This window comes from Lepidochelys kempii, chromosome 28 (genome assembly GCF_965140265.1).
Source record: "Lepidochelys kempii isolate rLepKem1 chromosome 28, rLepKem1.hap2, whole genome shotgun sequence".
Taxonomy (NCBI): Eukaryota; Metazoa; Chordata; order Testudines; family Cheloniidae; genus Lepidochelys; species Lepidochelys kempii.
The window spans coordinates 2207365-2234112 of NC_133283.1; the positions used below are offsets into that span (position 1 = coordinate 2207365).

The 26748-nt window shown below is 45.6% G+C and overlaps 1 protein-coding gene across 1 annotated transcript in view; it reads left to right on the forward strand.

Annotated features, from left to right (window-relative positions):
• LOC140904148 (uncharacterized) overlaps positions 1–26359 on the forward strand; it is a 29835-nt gene extending 3476 nt beyond the window's left edge. The window contains exons 2-4 of the mRNA XM_073326459.1: positions 6834–6947; positions 7355–12232; positions 16777–26359. Coding sequence (XP_073182560.1) covers positions 6834–6947; positions 7355–8439 — 1199 coding nt within the window. The 3' untranslated portion in view covers positions 8440–12232; positions 16777–26359. The remainder of the gene's footprint in view (positions 1–6833; positions 6948–7354; positions 12233–16776) is intronic.
• The last annotated feature ends 389 nt before the right edge of the window (positions 26360–26748 follow it).

Genomic DNA, 26748 nt, shown 5'->3' on the forward strand with positions numbered 1-26748 from the left:
GAGGGCTCAGTTTGTGCCTATCTCCTTGCTGCCCAGGCTGTACCCAGAGTGGCTGAGAACCTCCATGCTACTGTATTAGCCCCTCAATTTCCCCTCACCATGTTCACCGGCAGTATTCCAAACCCCCATGATGAACGGTCTCCATGGTGTAATAAAATGACCAAACATTTCCTCAGAATAGAATCATAGAACTGTAGAGCTGGAATGACCCATGAGAGGTCGTCTAGTCCAGCCCCCAACACTGAGGTGTTTGTCCAACCTGTCCTTAAAAACCTCCAATGATGGTGATTCCACAACCTCCCTTGGTAACCTATTCCAGTACTGAACTAGCCTTCGTCACAACTGAGTGACAAGGCTGGCTCAGATTCAATTTGTGATCCACTATAACCCCCGGATCCTTTTGAGTAGTACTGCCCTTTAGCCAGTTAGTCCCCCGTTTGTAGTTGTGTTTTGGATTTTCCTTCCCTAAAATGTAGTACTTTGCAGGGTGGATAAAAATCAATAATTTTTTTTAAATATTGGATTTTTTTATTTAAATCAGATTTTTTTGGATAAAATGCTTTTTGAGGAAAAAACCATCTAAAATAGATAAATTATAGCTCAAAGATATCTTGTCATGGAATAGGGATTATAAATTTTAATTCTATAGTATGAAACAATATATTCATGTAAAGTTTAAGAAAAGTTTTGTAAATGAGTTCCAATAGTTTATGGATTAGGGACCCAATCTTATGGGGTTCCAGGGGCTTCTGTATCGGTTATTGAGGTTAATCTTTCTATCTACCCAATAGGGGTCGGTGCTCAGTTTAGAAGATGCCATCAGAGATGGTTAGTTTTGCAATTCTCAAACTCTGGATTTGTGTCTCCAGAGATAACATGCTTGTTAACAGCAAAAATGTTTTAAAATAAATAATATATAGAGGTGAGAAATAACAGACCTCAACCTTATTGTACCTCTGCAAATTTGTGTACACAGAGTCAATCCGTTACCTCTCTCTAAAAGTGCAAAGTTTCAAAAAGTTCAATGAATAGAAGATTGTTGGAGGCGGAATTGATCTGGACAAGGAGAAGTCGTCTGAAGATAAATGTGAGAAGGGAGGGACAGGCAGTAGAAACAAAAGTGAAACTGTTTGAGCAGCATATTCCAGAAGTCTTGAGGTCTTTCTGACTGTAGCCTTCATTGATTTGAGATCGACCATACCATTCTCTCACTAGAAGGGAAAACCTATAATGGCAGCAGGCCGTAAAGGAGACCCAGTTTGGGAATATTTTAATGAAGTTCCTCTGTCTGTGGGTAAGACAGGCATGGGTGCAAAATGCAAACAGTGCAACAAAGAAATGCAAGGCCTAATTGCCTGAATGAAACAACAACGCAGCTTCCTCCTGAGAAGGAACACTTCTCATGATGAAGATGTCATAGGATCTTGGCTATCTTGAGAACCCCTTCGTGCATGGGCAGGGTGGGCGTAGAGGTCAAGAAGACATTGAAGAGGGTGTCCCCTCCTGCTCTGCCATCTCCTGCACTTCCAGCCCCAAGGTCTCGGCCACGTGCTGAAGTAGGGCTTGATGCTCACTAAAGTTATCCAGTGGGCTAGCCCTCGAAGGTCCTGCGACCGCTTTGTCTGGGCTGGGGGAGGTCCCGGGGTGTCGACTGCCATGAGGATGGAGGCAAAAGGGTGGGCACGGGTTGTGTCTGTGACCAACAAGAAGGACAAACAAGGTCACACCTCCTTGACTCCCAAGAACAAAGAGGCCAAAAGGCTCGACTTATTTGGGAGAAAAGTTTATTCTACCACCAGCTACAATATTGGGTGGCAAACCATCAGGCCCTGTTGGGCAGATATAACGTTAACCTCTGGGACGGTCTCAAAAAGTTCCAGGAATCTTTCCCACAAAGTGTAGCCCAAGAGTTTGGCACCCTGGTGGAGGAGGGTACCGCGGTGGCCAGATGCTCCCTGTAGATGGCATGGGATGCGGTGGACTCGGCAGCTCGAGTGGTCGCATCAGTGGTTGTTATGCAGCTCCTGGCTCCAAACAGCAGGCTTCTCCCAGGAGATGCAGGCTTCAATTCAAGGCCCACCCCTTCGACGGGGTTGGTCTTTTCTCCTAGCAGATGGACATCAGGCTGCATGGGTTGAAGGACACTAGAGCTACCCTTTCCTCGTTGGGCATGCATACGCCACAGTCTGCTAGAAAGTACTTCCGGCTGCCCCAGCCGCCAAGACTCTGGCAGCCCCATCAGGGCTCTGCAATACGAAGGGTTTAGTTTTAGTTGTTGAAGGCCTTGCTTGTGCAACCTGGTCCTGCCAAACATCTAGGGGGGCCAAAAATGCTCATTTTGAGGGTGCGCCTGAGAGCAACACCCCAGTCAGCCACCTGGATCCTTCCTGCCTTTTCCTCAACCGCCTCTCTCCCTACCGTTAGGCCTGGTTGCAGGTTACCTTGGACTGCTGGGTCCTGAACGTAATGGCTCAGGGCTATACCCTGCAATTTTTGGCTGCCCCTCCCTCCCACGTCCCTGTCCCTTTTCAGAGACCCTTCTCACTAGAAACTCCTCATTCAGGAGGTTGAAAAGCTTGGACTTGGGGGCAGTGGAGGAAGTTCCTTGGGAAATGTAAGGAAGAGGATTCTACTCCCGCTACTTCCTAATCCTGAAGGTCAAAGGGGGCCTAAGACCCATCCTAGACCTGACTCGCCTCAACAAGTCTTTCAAGAAGTTGAAGTTTCACATGGTCTCTCTGGCCTCCATCATCCCTTCCCTGGATCCAGGAGACTGGTATGCAACTCTCGACTTAAAGGATGCTTACTTTGATGTCTACATATTCCTGGGACACAGGTGTTTCCTGTGTTTCATGGTGGCCGGGTGCCACTTCCAGTTCACAGCGCTGCCCTTTGTCCTGTCCTTGGCTCCCAGAGTGTTCACAAAATGCGTGACGCCAGTGGCAGCTTACCTGACAGTTCGAGGAGTCCAGATCTTCCTGTATCTCGACGACTAGCTCATCAAGGACAGGTCTCTGGGGCAGGTGCGAAGGAGCCTCGATCTGGTATGCTCTACCTACAGTGACCTGGGTCTGCTAATAAACACAGAAAAGTTCACGTTGATGCCAGTCCAATGCATAGAAGTTATTGGAGCGGTTCTTGATGACTCACAAGCTAGGGCCTGCTTTCCAGAGGTGCATTTTTGGGCCATGTTGGACCTGATTTCCGACGTAAAGAGCCACCTGCTCATCACAGCCCACACATGCCTGCGACTGATGGGCCACATGGCCGCGTACATGTACATGGTCAGCCATGCTCGACTGCATCTGCAGCCTCTGCAAGCATGGCTGGCCTCGGTCTATAACCCCAGCAGGCACGCCCTGAATCGAGTGGTCACGGTGCCGAGCCGTGACCTCTCATCCCTAGACTGGTGGGTGGATACGAAGTCAGTTCTGCAAGGAGTTCCCTTGATGATCCCATCCCTGTCGCTCACCCTGGTCTCGGACGTGCAGGTCCTGATGGACAATACCACCGCAATGTATTACATCAACAAGCAGGGTGGTGCCAGGTCTTCGGCCCTTTGTTGGGAGGTGCTCAACCTCTGGGACTTTTGTGTGCAGCATGCCATTCATCTGGAAGCCACCCACCTGCCTGGAACCAAGAAGGACCTGGCAGATCACCTCAGCAGGACCTTCTCGTCTCACCACGAATGGTCAATCTATCTGGAGGTGAACAACCTAATCCCCCACAGGTGGACCTGTTTGCATTCAGGAAGAACAGAAAGTGCCGTGTGTTCTGTTCCCAGCAGGGAAGGGACAAAAGTTCCCTGTGAGTTGCCTTCTTGATTCAGTGGTCAGGAGCGCTGATGTATGCCTTCACGCGGGTGCCTTAAATCCACGAGGTCCTGCTAAAGATGAGGCAAGACAAAGCAAATGTCATCCTCATACTCCCCGCATGGCCTCGTCAACACTGGTTTGGCATGCTGTTGAGTCTTTCAGTGGCCACCCTGCTGCAACTGCCTCTTTTTTGCTGGATCTGTAGTCCCAGAACCACACCAATCTGCTGCATCTGTACCTGGTGATGCTTCACCTGACAGCTTGGCTTCTGCGTGGCTAAGTAGGGACAAATGTCAGTGCTCCGAGGGTGTCCAGCAGGAAACCCTCCACTTTGCCACGTAGGTAGCCACAGTGAAAGTGGTTCATGTGTTGGGCCTGTGATTGACACATTTGTGCTGAAGAGGCCCTGCTGCAGCACATCCTGGACCTTTGCTGCACCGTAAGATCCACGGCCTGTCGCTATCTTTCTTCAGGATACACCTGGTGGGCACTTCGTCATTCCACCCTCTGTTTCAAGGTAGGACCTGGGGATTACAGTGGCTGAGAAACTGAATAAGAGTCAGAAGTGTGCCCTTGTTGCCAAGAAGGCTAATGGCATATTGGGCTGCTTTAGTAGGAGTATTGCCAGCAGATTGAGGGAAGTAATTATTCCCCTCTGTTCGGCACTGGTGAGGCCACATCTGGAGTATTGCATCCAGTTTTGCCCCCCCCCCCCCCCAACTACAGAAAGGATGTGGACAAATTGGAGAGAGTCCAGCGGAGGGCAACGAGAAAGATTGGGGGGCTGGGGCACATGACTTACAAGGAGAGGCTGAGGGAACTGGGATTGTTTAGTCTGCAGAAGACAGAGTGAGGGGGGATTTGATAGCAGCCTTCAACTACCTGGAGGGGGGTTCCAAAGAGGATGGAGCTCAGCTGTTCCTAGTGATGACAGACCAAGGAGCAATGGTCTCTAGTTGCAGTGAGGGAGGTCTAGGTTGGATATTTGGAAACACTATTTCACTAAAAGGGTGGTGAAGCACGGGAATGGGTTACCTTGGCAGGTGGTGGAATCTCCATCCTTAAAGGTTTTTAAGGCCTGGCTTGACAAAGCCCTGGCTGGGATGACTTAGTTGGTGTTGGACTAGATGACCTCCTGAAGTCTTTTCCAACCCTTTTTAAAAAAAAAAAAAAAAAAAAAGGATGGTCTTCGCCCATTCCATGACAGCGTGCAGTTCTTGAAAGGTCTGGAGCGCCTCTACCCTCATGTCTGCGACCTGGTCTCCCCTTGGGACCTGAATCTTGTGCTGTCAAGGCTCATGGGTCCCCGCTTTGAACCCTTTGCTTCCTGCTCCCTCCTGCTTCTCTCCTTGAAGGTCTCCTTGGTCGCTATAACTTTGGCCCGTAGAGTGTCTGTCTGACATCAGGACGCTCACATTGGAGCTGCCTTATATGGTCTTCTATAAGGACAAGGTTCAGCTGCGTCTCCACCCATCTTTTCTACCCAAGCTTGTCTCCCAGTTTCATACTGGTCAAGACATATACTTACTGGCTTTTTGTTCAAAGCCTCATGCGATGGATGAGGAATGCAGGCTGCATACCCTGGACATCAGATGGGCGCTGGCCTTCTATATAGATAGAACGAAGCTGTTCTGAAAGTCAATGCAGTTGTTCATTGCTTTCGCAGACAGGATTGAGGGTTGCCCAGTGTCTGCCCAGAGAATCTTGTCTTCGATCATGGCCTGTATCCACTATCTTATGAACTGGCGAAAGTGCCCCTGACGACTATCATGATGGCTCGTTCCACTAAGGTGCAGCCATCATCAGAAGCCTTCCTGGTGTAGGTGCTGATCCAAGAAATGTGTCTGGCTGCAACCTGGTGAGATAATGCAATGTTGATTGGGGATCGTTTCCAATCAAGCATATTCCAAAGCCCTTCACACCAGTCAGGCGTATCTCTATACGCCCATAGAGTCTGTTCCCCAGTGTCCCGTTCCCAGCTCTGACATGGCAGAGCCTTGCCTGCGTCTCTGTTCCCGTTTTCTCCCCCCCTTAACAAACATGATTCCAATTTCCCTCCCCCCCCCATTTAACACCAGTTTATATAGTAATGTTTTCAGCTATACCTTAACCAGTCATTTTACTGAAATTTAACTAACCAATCCTAACCTATTGTAACGTAATTCACTAACCAATTATATCCCACTACCCTAATTAACTTACCCCTACCATAATTAATTGTACAGCAGCCAGAAACAATTAGAGAACCAGACAGATTAACAATAGAAAAGTGGGGGCCATAAAGATAAAACAGTAGAGAAATGAGGGTTTCACAACCATTGATAAGTGATTTCTTGCCAGATAGGATGCTATCAAATTAAGTTTTCTTTAACTATCTTAAGATCTGTTTTTTTAACTAGTGGTGATGGGCACTATTAGGACAGGATCGTCTTCCTAACAGCCCAATACCACCTTATTTCAGTGTGACTGGTTTCGGATGTGACAATGTGACCGTACGCTTCCCAGCTTATGGCTGCCCCTGTGGCTTAGCCAAAGGCCTTAGCCTAAGAACAAGGCCTCAGACCATCCTAGTGAGAAGGCCCATACACAGGCGGACTGTGATTTTGATTCTTTGTTTTTATACCCCTGTAACTAGCTGAGTGATAAAAATACAGTTAAGTTCTTAAAGTATAGGCTTTACAGGCAGTTTTGAATATCTATATTCTAATAGTGGGTTCTACCCCTTCCCCCCATTCTGTGTCTGTCTTGTCTATTTAGATTGTAAATTCTTCAGGGCACAGGCCATCTTCTATTCTGTGTTTGTACTCTGCTCAGCACAGTGGGGACCCCCTAGTTAGTTAAGTACTAAGATAATGAATATGATTTATAATAACAACTTTCCTGCCACTGTGAGCCAAGGAAGCAGGCGTTGGGATGTTACTATTTAAAAATAAGCTGGGGTTAAAACCATGAAATATTCCTTGTGACAAGTATCCAACACTTTCGACTGACCTCCCTTGTTTTCTTTGCCTTGAGTAGGGTTTCCAGTTTCCAAACCTGATGTGAACTCGCAGCCGGAACGAGGGGGAGAGCCGTGGGTCCCAGACCTCCAGGGCTCTGACAAAGAAGTGGTCACAGGAGCTGCCTGCACAGGTAGGGAATTGGTTAAACCAATTCAAAAACTGTTTGGGAATGCAGGAAATATTTGGGATGCCCTACAAAGACCTTGTGAGCTCTCCAAGTTCAGGATTGTTCCCTGCAGATGTGGAATCATTAGGCAGATGTCACTCATGGCTTCCCACCTATTCTGACTGACAACTGGCAGCAGGTCCCTCCCCGATCTCACTTTTCCCTGAGTGTTCTGGTGAGATGCGGAGCAAAACTGATCCCTTCCTCTCTCCTATGGGGAAGGGTTTGGGAAAAATCCTCCCCTGATAGGTTTGATCTCTCCCGCACATATTTCGGTTTGTTCATCCCTTCTACCATTCCTGTCTCTGAGATTTCCTTTCTCTCTGGCGCAGGGAGTGACCTATGTCTGGATTCTCTCTGTCTCCCGTCAGGTGATGGGATGGTGAGTGAGAATGAGGAGGAGAAACTCCAGCAGGAATATCCTGAGCACTTAGAACCATATGGGACGTTATCAGGAAGATCCAAAGGGAATGTTTCCAGGAGTTGTGCACGCCCAGAAAAAGCAAAAGCCTGTGAGATGCAGCAGAGGCCAGAGGAAAACTTGAGTAGCCACTCAGACCTTATTACACGCGAGAGCATCAACTTGGAAGAGACAAGCTACATATGCCATGCGTGTGGGAAAATCTTCAATGGGAGCTCAGACCTTTTCACACATCAGAGAATCCACAGAGGAGAGAGACCCTACATGTGCTCTGAATGTGGGAAAAGCTTCAGTCGGAGCTCTGCCCTTATCACACACTGTAGAATCCACACAGGAGAAACGCCCTACATATGTACTGAGTGTGGGAAACACTTCAGTTGGAGCTCAAACCTTATCAAACATCAGAGAATCCACACAGGTGAGAAACCTTATGGATGCTCTGAGTGTGGGAAACGCTTCAGTGATAGTTCAACCCTCATCTCACATCAGCGAATCCACACAGGAGAGACGCCCTACACGTGCTCTGAGTGTGGGAAAACCTTCAATCAGAGCTCAAACCTTAATAGACATCAGAAAATCCACACGGGAGAGACACCTTTCACGTGCTCTGAGTGCGGGAAAAGCTTCAGTTATAGCTCAAACCTTATCATACATCAGAGAATCCATACAGGAGAGATGCCCTACACATGCTCTGAGTGTGGGAAAAGCTTCAATCGGAGCTCAAACCTTATCACACATTGTAGAATCCACACAGGAGAGACGCCCTACACATGCTCTGAGTGTGGGAAAAGCTTTAATCAGCACTCTCACCTTATCAGACATCGTAGAATCCACACAGGAGAGACACCCTACGTGTGCTCTGAGTGTGGGAAACGCTTCAGTCGGAGCTCACACCTTATCACGCATCGGAGAATCCATACAGGAGAGATGCCCTACACATGCTCTGAATGTGGGAAAAGCTTCAATCACAGCTCAAACCTTATTAGACATCAGAAAATCCATATGAGAGAGAACTGTAATAAATGCCTGGACTAGGGCTGGCCAAAGATTTTTTTTTTTTTTTTTAAATCACATTTGCTAATTCGCACTTAGTGATCTTTGCACCATCTTCACTGTGGTCTCTCAGCTCCCCCAGAGGAGTTGCCTGCTTCTGCCTTTTGCAGCTCACCCTTCTTTGTGATCTTTTCTATCAACTCCTTTCCTTTTGAGTCATAGGAGTGTGTCTCCAGCCAGGAATGTTCGTCAGCTCCAGGTGGGAGAGAGAGTTTGGAGCCCAACAAGCTACACTGAGGCAAAAACTACCTGTGCCCTACATCCACTAGGACTGAACATGGTGTTGGCTGCTGAAGTTAGTGATCTTGGTGTAAAAAGACAATTATAGTTGTAGAGCAGATACAGCCCAGGTGCAGTGGTTGGCATTAGCTTTCCCCTTGACCTGACCTAAACTCCATCACTTTTCCGAGTCTAAACAAACCCTGAGCATCCCGGTTATACTGTTCCCCCATTTCAAAGCAATTGTTGGTCATCAAGTTCTCCCTTCGGGAACAAATTCTTTCATTCCCAGTTGCTCTGATGTTGCTTCAGGTTGTGCTGGAGAGCAGATATTTTTACCACCATTTTCCTCACTTAAAATACATTTTAACTATAACAAAGAGCAGGAACAGGGCAGGGATAGGGAAAAATGTAATTTCCCCTCTGTAACAACAGAAGAAGATAGGATAAGTCAGAGGGATTCCCTTATTCACAATACCAATCCCCCTGTTGTTCAATTGGTTAGGTCAATATTTTTTCTAAAGGGCTAGGAGGAATATTCCCTAGTAAATGACTTGGGACTAAGCAAAATACCCATGCATTTGGCTCCCAAAGCAGTTGTGGCCCAGGCCCTGCAGGAGATGGCTCCTGAAGATAGCTCCTTCCTAATCAGGTGCATGTTGCCTATTATTTGGGAAATGCAATCCCTAGCTAGATAGAGATGGGGGGAAAATGGAAGTAATGTTTCTGTTCAGCTCACCCCTCGGAGATGCTGCAAATGTGTAGAAAATGAAATCCATGTTGAATGTGATAGAGCTGCAGAAAGATACCTATTTTTAATAGATTCCTGACTTTTGGTGTCTTACAGGGATTCTAAGCCGCACCTGAATTTAATCCCTAATTTAAATCTGTGCCACCAGATTAAAGAAATAAAAGGGCATATTTGGGGGAGTTATACCTCACTACCACAACTGGTATGTTGTGTGGTTGGTGAAGAATTCTACGCCAGAGAAGTGTAAAATTACTCCAAGTAAGGTCAAAGATTTGACAAGAACTCAAGTAGAAATGGCAGGTACGCGTGGTTGATTTTCACCCCAGAGATGGAAGCTATGATGACCTTTGGCCCAGATAAAGTATTTTTAGAAGGCTAGTTAAGTGGCATTGATCACACTCCTAAAGGATGCCATGATTAAATTGGGAACAGCTGTCTTTTACCATTTGGATCCAAAGGTTCGCGAAGCACAGAGAGAAACAGCTGATTCCTTCAGAGCCGTTCCATGCCTGTGGGTCCCAATCTGACTGCCTTGTTGGACAAGAAGCATTTCCATGCTGGGCAAATGATGGTAGCCAATGGGGGAGTGTATCAGATTCCAAGTTCAGACTGCAGGCTACATGAATGCTGAGTCCTGACTCTGGGGTTTGGTCTCTTAGTTTTGCTCTTAATCTAGTGCATTTGTATCATTTCACGTCCTGCTACTGTGAAAGATTAGGAAGTGTGAAAATAGAGCACAGGTGTTTTTTCTCATGATGCAACCTTCCCAAATAGTGTGAGACCCGGGGAGACATGAACTCACAAAAATGGAAGGCTCCTAGATTATTGTAGAATGTGACTTCACACAAAGCTCACTGGGTGGAAATGGGAATTAAGAGAAAACTGCCCTATAGGTTTATATTTTGTAATCTTTGAATAAGTTGTTACCAGTGACAAATTAAACATGAAGTTAATTAGTGTAATGTAAGAGGCTGATTATGTGATAACTTTGTGTTACAATATAATTCAGCTTTTCTTCTAGTTCTCTCCCTGCCCCCTCCTACTATATAGGAAATGGTAGCTAATCCTGGAATTAAAGCCTCACTCCAAAGGAATTAGAGTGGGGGAATATGTGAGTGAAATAGTATTTACAAGAATAGAGACCCAGGATAGACTGTAATTAATTCTATTTAAAATGGAATGTATTTTAATAAATTTTAAAATAAATCTTCCATTAAAAGAGGAAAATTACTTGAGACAAGATGTGAACCTTTTATCCAGTGAGAGGGTAACAGCCACAGACTTCCCCAGGTCTCTTGTTTGCAAAGCAAAGATGTCACATCAGGCAGGAGATGTCAAAATCTAAAATGGTGATGGTAGCTTTCCTGGTTTTTTGTTTTTGTTTGGTTTTTAATTTAATTTTTTTGTTTTAGCAACCAGGCCCCTTTTCCTTTGGAGCACAACGCTTTAACTCTCAGTCCTGGCTCTGGAAACCTCCTCAGAACTGGCCTTGTGTTTCTTTCATGTTTAATATCTTTGGGGTTCACACATCCACACTACATGCGGTTCACAGCAACAGATACTTTGAGAAACCTACTGCGTTAAGCAGACCTTTTCCAAACTGACATTGGCCCAAAGTCTGCCTCAATTCAGCTGGATTGGGACACATTTGTATCAAAGGAATGGTTCACACCTGATTTGCCCAGGGACCTCAGGGGAGGTGTGGTAAAATAGGATAAGTAGGAGTCAACAGCAATAAAGATAAGGGTGAAAGACCCTCACCTTGCAGGTCAACAAACCAGTTCTGTTCATTCCTTCTGATGCATCTGGCACTGGGCACCAGTCTTGCATTCTTATGTTAAGTAAGTCCTCTACGGCCTTGTCTACGCTGGCAAGTTTCTGCACAGGAAAGGAGCTTTCTGCAGTGTAACTTCGGAGTTCTACAAACTGCCAAGCCACTTAGTGCTCAGAAAGTGTGCAGTTGCAGCACTGTAAAAAAAGCCACCCTGAGGAGCGGCGTAGAACTGTCCGCGCCAGGGCTACACCGCCGCGGGGCCAGTGTAGACACCCTGATCGATGACAGCGCTGTGATTGGCCTCCGGGAGGTGTCCCACAATCCCTGTTCTCGCCTCTCTGGTCATTTGTTTGAACTCTACTGCCCTGCCCTCAGTGACCAACCGTGAACCCCCCCCCCTTAAATTCCTTGGGAATTTTGAAAGTCCCCTTCCTGTTTGCTCGGTGAGACATGCAGTGGTCTCAGCGCATCTTTCCAGGTGACCATGCCTGCTCCGTGCACCAGGTGATCCTTCGCTTGGAGCAATGCCGAGCTGCTGAACCTCATCAGCATTTGGGGAGTGGAGGCTGTCCAGTCCCAGCTGTGCTGCAGCTGTAGGAATTATGATAACAGACAGATTTCATGATGCACGAGAGAAAGGGGCCATGACTGGGACACACTGCATTGCAGGGTCAAAGTGAAGGAGCTGTGGAATGCCTACCACAAAGCACAGGAGACAACCCCCTCCCCCGGTGCTGCGCCCAAAAGCTCCCAGTTCTACAAAGAGCTGGATGCGATATGCGGTGGTGACCCCACCTCTACTGCGAAGGCCACCGTGGATACTTCGGTGGCTCACATGCTAATAGAGAGTGGACCGAGCCAGGAGGAGGAAATCTTGGACGAGGATGTGGAGGGGGAGGGGGACCCTGAGGCAGAGGATGACTTGGAGGTCAGAGATGCATGCAGTCAGGACTTCTTCTCTACCCCAGAGGAGGCTAGCAAGTCACAGCTGTCAGAGCTTGGTGAAGCACAAACAGGAGAGGAGGCCTCTGGTAAGTGGCTTTGATTTTGGGAATCGCTGAAGTGAGTTGTTGGGGGCAGGAGGGTTGCAGAAAGCAGGCTTGTGTCTGTATGATGTGCATACCACCACATGCCTAATCTGAGCAGTGGAATAGGGTGTTGATTGACTCTCTCACTTCACAGGAATCTGCCCCAGATATCTCCATGAAACTCTAAGAGATAGGGGAAAGCCGATTGCTGCAGAGGAGCACTCGGATCGGACAGAGACTTCTCTTAGAGGAGAGTCTAGTGATAGAGATTTTCTAGGTTTTAGTCAGGAGGAGAGGATGGAAGAGGATAAAGTATGGGCCAGATCAGACTAGAAACATTCTTATAGAAAAGAATCTGACACATCAATAAAGGGCAGACAAATAAACAGTGACAAGTCTTTAAAGTGCTTGTACACAAATGCTAGAAGTCTAAATAATAAGATGAGTGAACTAGAGTGCCTCGTGTTAAAGGAGGATATTGATATAATAGGCATCACAGAAACCTGGAAGAGTGAGGACAATCAATAGGACACAATCATTCCAGGGTACAAAATATATCGGAAGGACAGAACAGGTCATGGGGGGGAGGGTGGCACTATATGTGAAAGAAAATGTAGAATCAAATAAAGTAAAAATCTTAAATGAATCCACATGTTCCATGGAATCTCTATGGATAGTAATTCCATGCTCTAATAAGAATATAACAGAAGGGATCTATTATCGACCACCTGACCAGGACAGTGATGGTGATTATGAAATGCTAAGGGTGATTAGAGAGGCTACCAAAATAAAGAACTCAATAATAGTGGGGGATTTCAATTATCCCATATTGACTGGGTACATGTCACCTCAGGACAAAACGCAGAGACAAAATTTCTTGATACTTTAAATGACTGCTTCTTGAACCAGCTGGTACAGGAACCCACAAGGGGAGAGGCAACTCTCAATTTAGTCCTGAGTGGAGTGCAGGATGTGGTCCAAGAGGTAACTATAACAGGACCGCTTGGAAATAGTGACCATAATATAATAACATTTAACATTCCTGTGGTGGGAAGAACACCTCAGCAGCCCAACACTGTGGCATTTAATTTCAGAAAGGGGAACTATGCAAAAATGAGGAGGTTAGTTAAACAGAAATTAAAAGGCACAGTGACTAGAGTGAAATCCCTGCAAGCTGCATGGACACTTTTCAAAGACACCATAATAGAGGCCCAACTTAAATGTATATCCCCAATTAAAAAACACAGTAAAAGAATTTAAAAAGAGCCACCTTGGCTTAACAACCATGTAAAAGAAACAGTGAGAGAGAAAAAGCCATCTTTTAAAAAGTGGAAGTCAAATCCTAGTGATGTAAATAAAAAGGAGCATAAACACTGCCAAATTAAGTGGGATGTATAAGTAGGGGCATTGCCAGCAGATTGAGGGACGTGATCGTTCCCCTCTATTCGACATTGGTGAGGCCTCATCTGGAGTACTGTGTCCAGTTTTGTGTCCCGCACTACAAGAAGGATGTGGAAAAATTGGAGAGAGTCCAGCAGAGGGCAACAAAAATCATAGAATCATAGAATATCAGGGTTGGAAGGGACCCCAGAAGGTCATCTAGTCCAACCCCCTGCTCGAAGCAGGACCAATTCCCAGTTAAATCATCACATAATGATTAGGGGACTGGAACACATGACTTATGAGGAGAGGCTGAGGGAATTAGGATTGTTTAGTCTACAGAAGAGAAGGATGAGGGGAGATTTGATAGCTGCTTTCAACTACCTGAAAGGTGGTTCCAAAGAGGATGGATCTAGACTATTCTCAGTGGTAGCAGATGACAGGACAAGGAGTAATGGTCTCAAGTTGCAGTGGGGGAGATTTAGGTTGGATATTAGGAAAAACTTTTTCACTAGGAGGGTGGTGAAACACTGGAATGCATTACCTAGGGAGGTGGTAGAATCTCCTTCCTTAGAAGTTTTTAAGGTCAGGCTTGACAAAGCCCTGGCTGGGATGATTTAATTGGGGATCGGTCCTGCTTTGAGCAGGGGGTTGGACTAGATGACCTCCTGAGGTCCCTTCCAGCCCTGATATTCTATGATTCTAAGTGTAAAAATGTAATAAAAAAAGCCAAAAAGGTAATAACAAAATGTTTTTTTTTTAAGTACATCAGAAGCAGGAAGCCTGCTAAACAACCAGTGGGGCCCTTGGATGATCAAGGTACAAAAGGAGCACTTAAAGACGATAAAGTCATGGCGGAGAAACTAAATGAATTCTTTGCTTCAGTCTTCACGGCTGAGGATCTTAGGGAGATTCCCAAACCTGAACCGTCCTTTGTAGGTGACAAATCTGAGGCATTGTCACAGATTGAAGTGTCGTTAGAGGAGGTTTTGGAATTAATTGATCAACTTAACGGTATGAAGTCACCGGGACCAGATGATATTCACCCAAGAGTTCTGAAAGAACTCAATTGTGAAATTGCGAAACTATTAACAATTGTAACTTGTCTTTTAAATCAGCTTCTGTACCCAATTAGTGGAAGATAGCTAATGTAATGTCAATATTTAAAAGGGGTTCTAGAGGTGCTCCTGGAAATTACAGACCGGTAAGTCTAACATCAGTACCAGGAAAATGAGTTTAAACAATAGTAAAGAATAAAATTGTCAGACACATAGAAGAACATAAATTGTTGGGCAAAAGTCAACATGGTTTCTGTAAAGGGAGATCATGTCTTACTAATCTATTAGAGTTCTTTGAAGGGAGCAACAAACATGTGGACAAGGGGGATCCAGTGGACATAGTGTATTTAGATTTCCAGAAAGCCTTTGAGAAGGTTCCTCACCAAAGGTTCTTATGTAAATTAAGTTGTCATGGGATAAGAGGGAAGATCCTTTCATGGATTGAGAACTGATTAAAAGACAGGGAGCAAAGGATAGGAATAAATGGTAAATTTTCAGAATGGAGAGGGGTAACTGGTGGTGTTCCCTAAGGGTCAGTACAAGGACCAATCCTATTCAACTTATTCATAAATGATCTGGAGAAAGGGGTAAACAGTGAGGTGGCAAAGTTTGCAGATGATACTAAACTGCTCAGGATAGTTAAGACCAAAGCAGCCTGCGAAGAACTTCAAAAAGATCTCACAAAACTAGGTGACTGGGCAACAAAATGGCAAATGAAATTTAATGTGGATAAATGTAAAGTAATGCACTTTGGAAAAAATACCCCCAACTATACATACAGTATGATGGCGGCTAATTTAGCTACAACTAGTCAGGAAAGAGATCTTGGAGTCATCGTGGATAGTTCTCTGAAGATGTCCATGCAGTGCGCAGCGGCAGTCAAAAAAGTGAACAGGATGTTAGGAATCATTAAAAAGGGGATCGAGAATAAGAAGGAGAATATCTTATTGCCCTTATATAAATCCATGGTATGCCCACATCTTGAATACTGCTTACAGATGTGGTCTCCTCATCTCAAAAAAGATATACTGGCATTAGAAAAGGTTCAGAGAAGGGCAACTAAAATGATTAGGGGTTTGGAACAGGTCCCATATGAGGAGAAATTGAAGAGGCTAGGAGTTTTCAGCTTGGAAAAGAGGAGACTGGGGAGGATATGATAGAGGTCTATAAAATCATGAGTGGTGTGGAGAAAGTGAATAAGGAAAAGTTATTTACTTGTTCCCATAATATAAGAACTGGGGGCCACCGAATGAAATTAATGGGCAGCAGCTTTAAAACAAATAAAAGGAAGTTAACCTGTGGAATTCCTTGCCTCAGGAGGTTGTGAAGGCTAGGACTATAACAGGGTTTAAAAGAGAACTGGATAAATTCATGGAGGTTAAGTCCATTAATGGCTATTAGCCAGGATGGGTAAGAAATGGTGTCCCTAGCCTCTCTTTGTCAGAGGGTGGAGATGGATGGCAGGAGAGAGATCACTAGATCATTACCTGTTCGGTTCACTCCCTCTGGGACACCTGGCATTGGCCACTGTCAGTAGACAGGATCCTGGGCTGGATGGACCTTTGGTCTGACCCAGTATGGCTATTCTTATGTTCTTATGTACTGGGCAATCTGCTGCTGCAGGTTCTTTGGCAGAGCTGCTTTGTTTCTTGCCCCATGAAGGGTAACTTTCCCGCGCCACTCTGCCGTCACCGAGGGAGGGGCGGAGACCATTGCTGCACACAGGCGAGCCGCATAAGGGCCAGGGCGGATGCTGCAGTCTTGGAGAAGACCCTCCCTTGATTCCCTGCTCACCCTCAGCAGCAAGATATCTTCCATTATGAAAATAGCCTGTGGAAAATGTGAGCACATGAATGATTATAAGGCCCCTCCTACAGTGCGGTCTCTCCCCAAGAGCCACGTTCCCAGTGTACAGTATGGTCCTGGAACAGTGATTTCCCCTGCCCCTGCTGTTACCATTTTGCGGGTCTTGTGGTTCATGTGTGCTTGTCTGCGGACAGCCAGTTAGTGATAGGTATGTGCATAGTGGCTGTGTTTTAAATCATTCCATCAGTGGTCTGTGTTGCAAACAATACTGCTTGTGTAAAATGTTGCATTTTGGCTTCACAGATATGACCTTAGGAGCCCAGCCTCCCTCTTTGTTATCGGCAGCTGAACGGCTGTGCAGAATTAGAAAGCGGCCATGAAGAACTTAAGAGAGCTTTCTGTGTGATGTCACGATGCACTCCACGGCCGAAAAACAAGAATTGAAGGAGTGGCAGAACAGCGAGAAGGGGGACTGAAAGGAGAACACGGTGCACCAGATCGAAGCCACAGGTTGGTTCTTAAACGTTATGGAGTGCCATTTGGACATGCTCCAGGTGCTACTTGCACTGCAATCCAAGTAGCTCTGCGCCTGCCCTCCCCTGCAGCCACTGTCGCAAAACTCTTTTCCATGCACCCCCTGACACTGTCAACACACTCTTATCAACCTCCTGGCTCCAGTCGGTACCCGCTGCATTCCACTCCTGCCCCGTCACAGTCCAGCCCTGCAGACTCCCAGTACCCACTACACTCAACACCTGTCTCTCGGCAGTTTATTATTGCTGAAGTACAGTATCCACTGCAATGTACTCCAATGAGTAAGATTGCATGTGATACCTGGACATACACAAATCTTTAACTGTCCTAGGACCTCACCTCCTCATGGGACCCTCCCTTCCCCCATCCCCCACAGTGTTGATGTGGTTTTTGTTTGTTTGTCTCTCTCTTCCAGTGGTTGCTTTTTAATAAAAGAATAGTTTTGGTTTGAAAGCCATCTTCATTCCATTAATTGAAAGCAAACAGAGCCCTGCAAAGCAACAGGCAATTTTCTTAAAGCTTCATAGTGCATTGTCTGCACCAAATCACCTCCTAGCATTACAAGCACTGCATTCCTGTGCATAGCAACAAATATTCATGGCTTTCGGCTTCAAATTGCTGCCTCAAGGCATCCACTGCTCCCCTCTAATAGTGCTGATTTCTGGCTGTTCATCTTCAGCCTCCAGGCACTGAGCTTCAGTGGTCCAGCCCTGAGTGAAGCTTTCACCCTTCCCTTCACAAATATTATGGAGAGTACAGTATGCAGCAATAAGCATAGGAATATTGTCATTGGCCAGGTCCAGCCTTCCATATAGGCAGCGCTAGCGGGCCTTTAATCGGGCAAAAGCAAACTCAACAGTCATTCTGCACTTGCTCAACCTGTTGTTGAACTGCTCCTTGCTACTGTCAAGGTGGCCTGTGTATGGCTTCATAAGCCACGGCATTAAAGGGTAGGCGGGGTCTCCCTGCGTTAATGTCTGTGAAATGCCCACAGTGATCCACAAGTTCCTGGAGAACCGTAGATAAATACCCCTTGTGATTAATATACTTGGTAGTTAGGTGGTCTGGTGCCAGAAATGGAATATGTGTGCCATTTATCACCCTCCACAGTTAGGGAACCCCATTTGTGCAAAGACATCCACAATGTCATGCACGTTGCCCAGAATCACCATCTTTCAGAGCAGGATGCAATTAATGCCCTGCACACTTCTGTCAACACGCATCCAGCGGTCGACTTTCCTACTTCGAACTGGTTAACAACTGACTGGTAGCAATCTGGAGTAGCTAGCTTCCACTGTGCAATTGCTACACACTTCCCCAACGACAGGGCAGCTCTCATTCTCGTGTCCTTATGCTGCAGGGCTGTGGTGAGCTCCTCACACAGTCCCATGAATGTGGCTTTCCTCATCTGAAAGCTCTGCAGCCACTGCTTGTCATCTCAGATGTGCATGATGATGTGATCCCACCACTTAGTGCTTGTTTCCTGAGCCCAAAAGTGGCGTTCCACTGTGGTCAGCACCTCCATGAATGCCATAAGGAATCTCGTGTCATAGCTACTACGTGTGGCAAGATCAATGTCTAATGCCTCTTGCCCTTGTAGTTTGAGGAATAACTCCACTGCCATTCATGATGTGTAAGTAAGAGTGAGCAGCATATTGGTCAACGGCGCGGGATCCATTCCTGCTGCCCGAAGAGGCAGAGCGCGCAGTACACCAACCATTGAAAGGGTGCCAAATGCGGACGGAAGCACAGGGATTTCTGAGATGCGAAGCAATGCATCACAGGGCATTGGGATAGGACCCAGGATGCCCCGTGACCCCCTCCACCTTCCCACAACTCTTAGTGACAGAAGAGGAAGAGATGCTCAGTGGGATTCTGGGTGCACCACTGCAAATACCACAGCAAGTGCCGCAAGTGTGAACACACTATTGTGCAGGCAGCTGACAGTGTGAACACACAACAGCGGTTTCCCTTCAGCGCTCTCTGAGCAGCACTGTAACTCCTGGTGCTGTAACTCTGCCAGTGTAGACATAGCCTCAGAGAGACAGGCTGCCGGGATCCCAGGACTGATCCCCTCTGGGGAATGAAGCACAATGGCGACAGGCTATGCAGCCTTCACTCGTCTCCTGTACCTGTAAACCCTGCTAGCCCAACGTGCTGGACCATCTATGTCATTACCTGGTTCCTCAACTGCAGGTACAGTTCCTGCTCCAGGTGAATCCAAAGACCGAGAGGTGCAGAAATCCAACCCCTTATAATCTTGTTCCTTTTTCTATTTTTTGTCTCTGTTTCTTTTTATGAACTTGGAGATACACTCCAATCTAATAGGGTAACAGTGCCGCTCAGTGGGTGTGAGTGTGTGAACACATCTGAAATCTACAAAGGGAAGATACTAGGAAGAACAGTTCCCCAAATTTTAAAACTCTGCCTAGGAAATGACTGAATGCACGCGCCTCACCCTCCTACACCCCCAAACCCTGTCCCAGCCCGGAGCCTGCACCCAGCACCCAAACTCCGTCCCAGAGCCTGCAGCCCCACCCCTTTACCACACACCCCCTGCTGCTCCCAAACTCCCTCCCAGAGCCTGCACCCCTCACCCTCTCCTGCACCCCTGCCCCAGCCCGGAGCCTGCACCCAGTTGTTAGGGGGCTTATTCCTTCACCCACTTACTTCCCTGGTCCTTCTCGCATGAACAGAGAGCAACAATACCCGAAGTCCAAAGGTGCAAACAATTTGATGTTTATTGGGGTGAACTTCCAGCAAGCATGATTCCAGTTTCCTTCCTTAGTGTCCCCCTTCCCGGCTCTGACCCCACAGAGGCTTACCTGTGTCCCTGTTCCCATTAGATTCTGTTTGTTTAAATGGCTGAGAAAATAAGCTGTGCTGAATGGAATGGATATTCCTGTCTGTGTGTCTTTTTGTAACTTAAGGTTTTGCCTAGAGGGATTCTCTATGTTTTGAATCTAATTACCCTGTAAGGTATTTACCATCCTGATTTTACAGAGGTGATTCTTTTACTTTTTCTTCTATTAAAATTCTTCTTTTAAGAACCTGATTGCTTTTTCATTGTTCTTAAGATCCAAGGGTTTGGGTCTGTGGTCACCTATGCAAATTGGTGAGGATTTTTTTAACAAACCTTCCCCAGGAAAGGGGGTATAGGGTTTGGGAGGATTTTGGGGGGAAAGACATTTCCACGCGGGATCTTTCCCAGTTATATATCTGTTAGACACTTGGTGGTGGCAGCAATAAAGTCCAAGGGAAAAAGGAAAATAGTTTGTACCCTGGGGAAGTTTTAACCTAAGCTGGTAAAAATAAGCTTAGGAGGTTTTCATGCAGGTCCTCACATCTGTACCCTAGAGTTCAGAGTGGGGAAGGAACCTTGACAAACACAGATCGCTGTTCCTTGTAACTTTCAGATGCATTCAAATGGCAGCTGTTTAAAGGGAATGTGCTTCTAGTTCATGATCAGCAGCAGAATCTCTGTAAGGTTACCAACCATAGAGCTGGTTGTGTCTGCATGTAAGTAACTGTAGAGTTAGTGTAGTACCAGATAGTTAATTGCACAGTCTTACGTCTCTAGCCTCCCTTTCTGGTCTCATTGATCACTTGGGTAGAAACAGCAAGGGTTTGGTGGTTTTGTTTTTTGTTCTTTTCTCCCTTCATTTTTTCCTAAGGAATGTGTGATCTTGAGCATGTTATTTTAAGATCCCTGTGGATCAGGATAATACCATCTCCTTGAAATAGGTGAGGAAGTGGCCTGTTTGTATAACCTAAAATGAAGGAGCTTTTGTCAAGCAGTTTTGCCTTTAAATATACGGTGATTAAAAATTGTAAATTCCACAGCCAGACACCAGCATCATACAAACTTTTAAGTTACTGTGCATAAAATCAGCTATTCTTGATCAATTAATTACAGAAGAAACAAACTCTTAGGAAGTAGCTGTAATTTGTCCCCAAACCTTTTTTTGTTCTCATATGCTACCAGAGATTCTCTTCGAGGGCAGAGTTACCGTTATCTGGGCATGTACCATCGCTCTTTATTCCCTGTTTTTCCAAGTTTGAGTTTTACTGAGCTTGATGTCCTGGAAGGGTAAGAGATATTCACAGTCAAAGTTAACTCTGTGTGAACAAACGTTTTTGTTAATGACAAATAATTTAACTAATCCCTCATTGCAGTAATTCCACTGACTTCAATGTACTCTCCCCATTTCTAGTTCCCAAAAAATAAGCAAATTAAAACAACCTTGAGAACTAAAAAGCTGTGAGAAAGTGGAACTTTTAGTAGCTCAAATAATTCAGTTTCTTCTATGTCTTGTGCATGTGTAAAAGGCACAGCACATTAATTTATAACCGCATCTTTCTTAACTTCTTTAACTATCATGGAGTACATTAACTATATCAAGTGGGTTGTTCAATGCAGTGAGGTTTTCATGCATTGCCCCAAACATATTTTTCATATTATTTAAATAAATACAACTCACTGAATCATAGAATCATAGAATATCAGGGTTGGAAGGGACCTCAGGAGGTCATCTAGTCCAACCCCCTGCTCAAAAGTAGGACCCATCCCCAATTAAATCATCCCAGCCAGGGCTTTGTCAAGCCTGACCTTAAAAACTTCTAAGGAAGGAGATTCCACCACCTCCCTAGGCAACGCATTCCAGTGTTTCACCACCCTCCTAGTGAAAAAGTTTTTCCTAATATCCAACCTAAACCTCCCCCCACTGCAACTGGCCAGAAACTTGTTTATTTCATGCTCTGAAGTGTGTTGGTAGCTCAAATTAAATAGGTTTATTTTCTCTTTGTGTGTGTGAGGTACAACACATTAATTTAGTGGTGCTGAAAATGTTCCCTTCTCCCTCCAGAACTGCCTCAGAATCACCTTCCCTTTGTAGATTAATCTGCTCCTGCGTCTCTATGAGGAAAATATGATTTCTATGAAAAAACCCCAATTTTTTAATTAAAAAGGGACTGAGACAGAATGGCCATATGATGGTGACACAACGTCAGGAATGCAAAGCAACAGGCTCCTGGTTTGCACATTGATGGTGACAAGGGATTGAACTCGACTCCTCTCTTTTCACAGACACATTTGTTTAATTCTCTGAGGCCAAACATAAGTTTAAATGAATTTCCAGGGCGATGAAAGGGGACTTTGGGATTGATTTCACTTGTCCACCAATGCAGCATTTAGTGGTATAAATAGCACCATGGGCTGGACAGAGAATGGAGACACCCTGAGCTGCCTGGTAGCAAACCCTGGCTTCCCAGCTGCAATTGGACATGCTGCACATCTACACATGGGTGTAAATAGCCCAGCATGGCCCCTGTGGGGTTTTGTGCATGGCACAGTGGTTCTGGTAGAAATGCTGATGCCATTAATGGCTGCACAGTGCTATGGCATGATACCCACATACACTAAGGCAACAGGGGGCTCAGTCCACCCCCAGCTGTGATGCAGGGAGAACAGGAGTTAGTTTCACATGCCTCTTTTCAGGCTGTAATCTGGGGCACCCTGCTCTGTGGGGGGGATCCTGGCAGCTTAGACTCAGGGCTGGAACAGTCCCCTGATTTCGGTGGCGGGCGCATGGTTCCCAGCACTCAGATGTCTCAGACAATCTGTCTCCCCCAAAGCCTCAGGCCCCAGGGAAGGCTCCTGCACTGCCTCAGCTCCTTTCACACTCTCTAGAGAGGAGCAGCAGTCAGGGTTAGGGTTAAGTTGTGGGGCTCTAGGTGAGTGGCAGAAGCTTTGGGAGCTGAGAATTTGCCCGAGACCTCAGGGACACAGTGTGAGGTAGGATCCCAGGCATCTAAATGGAACAGAACAGGGTTTACGTGGCTACCTGACAGAGGTCAATTCTGTTTTATAGAAAGACATTGGAAAATATGAGCAGAGGAGACAAAAGAATGCAGCGCAAAGCACCCCTGGGAGTTGGCCCCATGATTATGTGTTTACAAGGTAGGTATGTTAGTCAGTTCAGCCATGACATTTGCCTCAAGATGTACCTTGCAACAGCGCTACTTGAAGCTCCATGACAACAGTTACAAATTCCAGAGCGGAGATGTTCTCCGTTCCCTGCAAGACCTGCAGACATCGAGCTGTCTGGTTGTCTCTGCACAGAAAGCCAAGCTGAGCTGACAGAGAGCTTTTCGGGGGCTCATCTCCCACTGGCAGCTGTGATCATATAGTGATTAGTACTCTACATTATGGTCGCAGTAACCTTTTCATCAGCTCCAGATGTGTAGTTTGCTGCTTTCCAAGACTTAGCCACAAGGAAGTCTCTCTCTGTCTTGAACAAGCACTTACAAGGATTGCCCAGGAAGCTCTTTTCTGTTTATGAGAAAAAGATACAAAAAAGAGAGCCCAACAGACAAGCTAGGTTCAGCAAGGATGAACTGGCAGAGCAAGCGAGGATCTCCTGGGTAGCAGGAAGGCTCCTAAGTCAGCTTTTTCCAAGGGCCACTCTATAGAGGCCTTTCAATAACCACTGCAGACGTTCACTGAGAAAGAGAGAGAGAGATTCCAAAACCAAGTTCTCCATTGTCAGCAGATATCAAACTGTTAGGAACTCTGTGCATAGAGTGTCCATGCTTGTAGAAAATGTCTTTGGAAGAGACCTTTCTGTCACCTGCCATCATCATAGAGTGTGTAGTACTCTGCATTGTGGCTTCAAGAGTTGCGGATGAAAGTTGAGTTATGGTGACCTTTTCCTTGTCTCCATGGTTGTCAGGTGCCTCCTTCTGACATTTATCAGAATAAATAACCAGGTGGCCAGGATTTTTATTCCTAAGCAAAGGCGATCTTCTTCAAAAGATCAACCAAAAGGTGGGAAGAGCAGACACATTCCAAAAGGAACCACTCGGTCTTGCGTCCCTAATCTCCTCTTTACCCGGCAGCTTTCTGGGACTTCTGTCCTAGCTGCTTCATTTTTCATCAATGACAATCAGAAGGAAAGTGAAAGGACAGTAACTTTCCATTACCTGCAAGTTCTGCACTGATCATGCTATCACAATCTCCCGGTGCAGACATCCCCAGCAAATCACAAGGAAATACAGCACAGGCTTTCATGTCATATCAATTGCGGTTGAAGCAAATGCCTTGCCAATGCTCTTCAGAGCAGCCTTTTCCTCAGCTCTAGGCTTGTGATTTGATTTCCAATGTTCCTCTGCAAATTAGACTTTTCTTTGATGAGCAATTGCTTGGATTACTGATGGAGGTTCATGTTCCCCAAAAAGACATAGGAAAGGAGAACAAATGCATACAGCAAAACACCACTGGGAGTTGAACCCAGGATCACTTGTTTAGTAGGCAGGTGCTTTAGGCAGCTAAGCCGTGGTACCTACCTGAAGATGCTGTTTGCAACTGCTCCACTTAAGTGTCGAAGACAACAGCTGCACATTCCAAAGTACAGACGTTCCCCATTTCCCTGAAGACCAGCAGACCTTGAGGTGTCTGGGTCTCTGTGCACAGAAAGCCACAGCTGCACTAACAGAGGGCTTTTAAGATGTCTTAGAGGACTTATTCTTTCACTCTCTCACTTCCCTGGTCCTTCTCGCATGAATAGAGAGCAACAATACCCGAAGTCCGAAGGTGAAAATAATTCGATATTTGTTGGGGTGAACTTCCAGCAAGCTTAAATACAAGTTCCTTTTTCCGTATTTTCGAATCCCAACTTACTTCCTGTTTGCCCCTAATTTATATAGTAATATTCTCAGCTATACTTTAACCAATCATTTTACTGAAATCTATCTATAACCAATCCTAACCTATTGCAACATAATTCTCTAACCAATTATATCCCACTACCCTAATTCACTTACCCCTACCAAAATTAATTAGACAGCAGACAGAAACAATTAGAGAACCAGACAGATTAACAATAGAAAAGTGGGGGCCATAAAGATAAAACAATAGAGAAACGAGGGTTTCACAACCACAACCATTGAGAAGTGATTTCTTGCCAGACAGAATGCTATCAAACTAAGTTTTCTTTAACCATCTTTCTCAGGAGGCGATAGGCGTTATCAGGACAGGACTGTATTCCTAACAGCCCAATAGCACCTGATTTCAATGTGACTAGTTTGGAATGGGAGGATGTGACCGGTCGCTTCTCAGCTTACGGCTGCCTCTGCTGCTTAGCCAAAGGCCTTAGCCTAAGAACAGGGCCTCAGACTGTCACAGTAAGAGAAGGCCCTTACACTGGCAGACAGTGATTTTGATTCTTTCTTTTATACCTCTATAACTAGCCAAGTGATAAACATGTTGGATCATATTAAAGAAGTTCTGTATTAAAATCACAAATGAGTTTGATTCCCCATAGTTTAAATTCCAGGGTATTACTAATTAAGAGGTCTGTTGGTTTTTGGTACTGTTTCTCTCCCTCTATGTGTGAAACTTGCAAGCTGCTAATTGTGTTAGTACGTTCTAAGACAGAGTCTGTTCTCAAAGCAATTCACACAGAGAGAGACTCAAAGCAATACTCTGTAACAACAGAAACAGCACCCAGAGACTCCCCGTCCTTTTGTTGTATTAACAATTGTGATTAAAATAGAGATAGAGGATGTATGTGGATGGATGCTTGGTGTGGATAATAACTGAATGATCAGGGAGGTGCCAGCCTAAGAATCCAGTGTCCATCGGCTGAAAAAGGCATCAAGTGGAAATAACCAGAGGGCCCCCGGAGGGCAGACTGGAATCCGCCCAACAGCCTCAAGAATGGGAGAACCAAAGAGCAAGATAACATCTAGCAGCACGGAGCTGTCAGGAATATGCTATCTGCTGATTGATTCAGCAACAGCATGATGAAGCAATTCCCATAGACTGGCATAAGAAGAAGCTCCTATAAAAATGGACTCTAGAAAGTGAGAACTTTGGGGTGTCTGATTCTGCAAACCAACTTCCAGGAACATCAGATGAGCATCTGACAAGGCCCTGCTCCCTCCTCATGTCCAGGCCAATGGCTTGGCATGAGCAACTCTAAGGCTGGTAACGATAACAACCTTGCAGAACCTGTGTGTGTGTGTTTGTAGGAATGAATGTGTGAATAAATATGAGATTGAATGGAATGTTATAGCTATAACTAACTGCTTACTATGATTCTTTCTGTATTCACAATAAATGTGGTATTTTGCCTTTTCCTCTTTAATAAGATCCTGCTGGTTTTTAATTTATTGCTGCTTTTTAATTTATTGGTATAACAAACATATGCCTAAATTATTAAAGTACAGGCCTTTATAGACAGGCCTGAATATCTATATCCTAACACTCCACCCCCTTTTTTTTCCTTTTGGGATCCTCCTGCCCAGGTACCCCTGGAAAAGCATAGGACATATGGTGACACACTTCCTGATAGGGCCAGGCATCAAGGTGTCGATATTCCATCTGTCCCACTGCCCCTTGTGTAGTTCCGTACTCTGCACCTTCTCTCGTACGGGCATACTACACCTATTCCAATTAGTGTTCCAGACTTTCCAGTATAGTAGGCCTGAGAAGGTTGGGTCCGGGTTGTCTAGTACTCTGAGGGGGAGGGCTTACTACACTACTTATAGGTTATCATTAGTGGCTGTTCTCTAGGGGATTATGCCCCCCTTGGTTGTTTCCATATGCAACATAACACAAATACTGTTAACAATACACCAGCTGCTATGATAATCCACAGGAACACAGAAAGTCCTGACCACTGCAGTATGGTCCAACATCCTGGCCACCACCAAAAACACTGCTTCTCCTCCCTTGAGAGG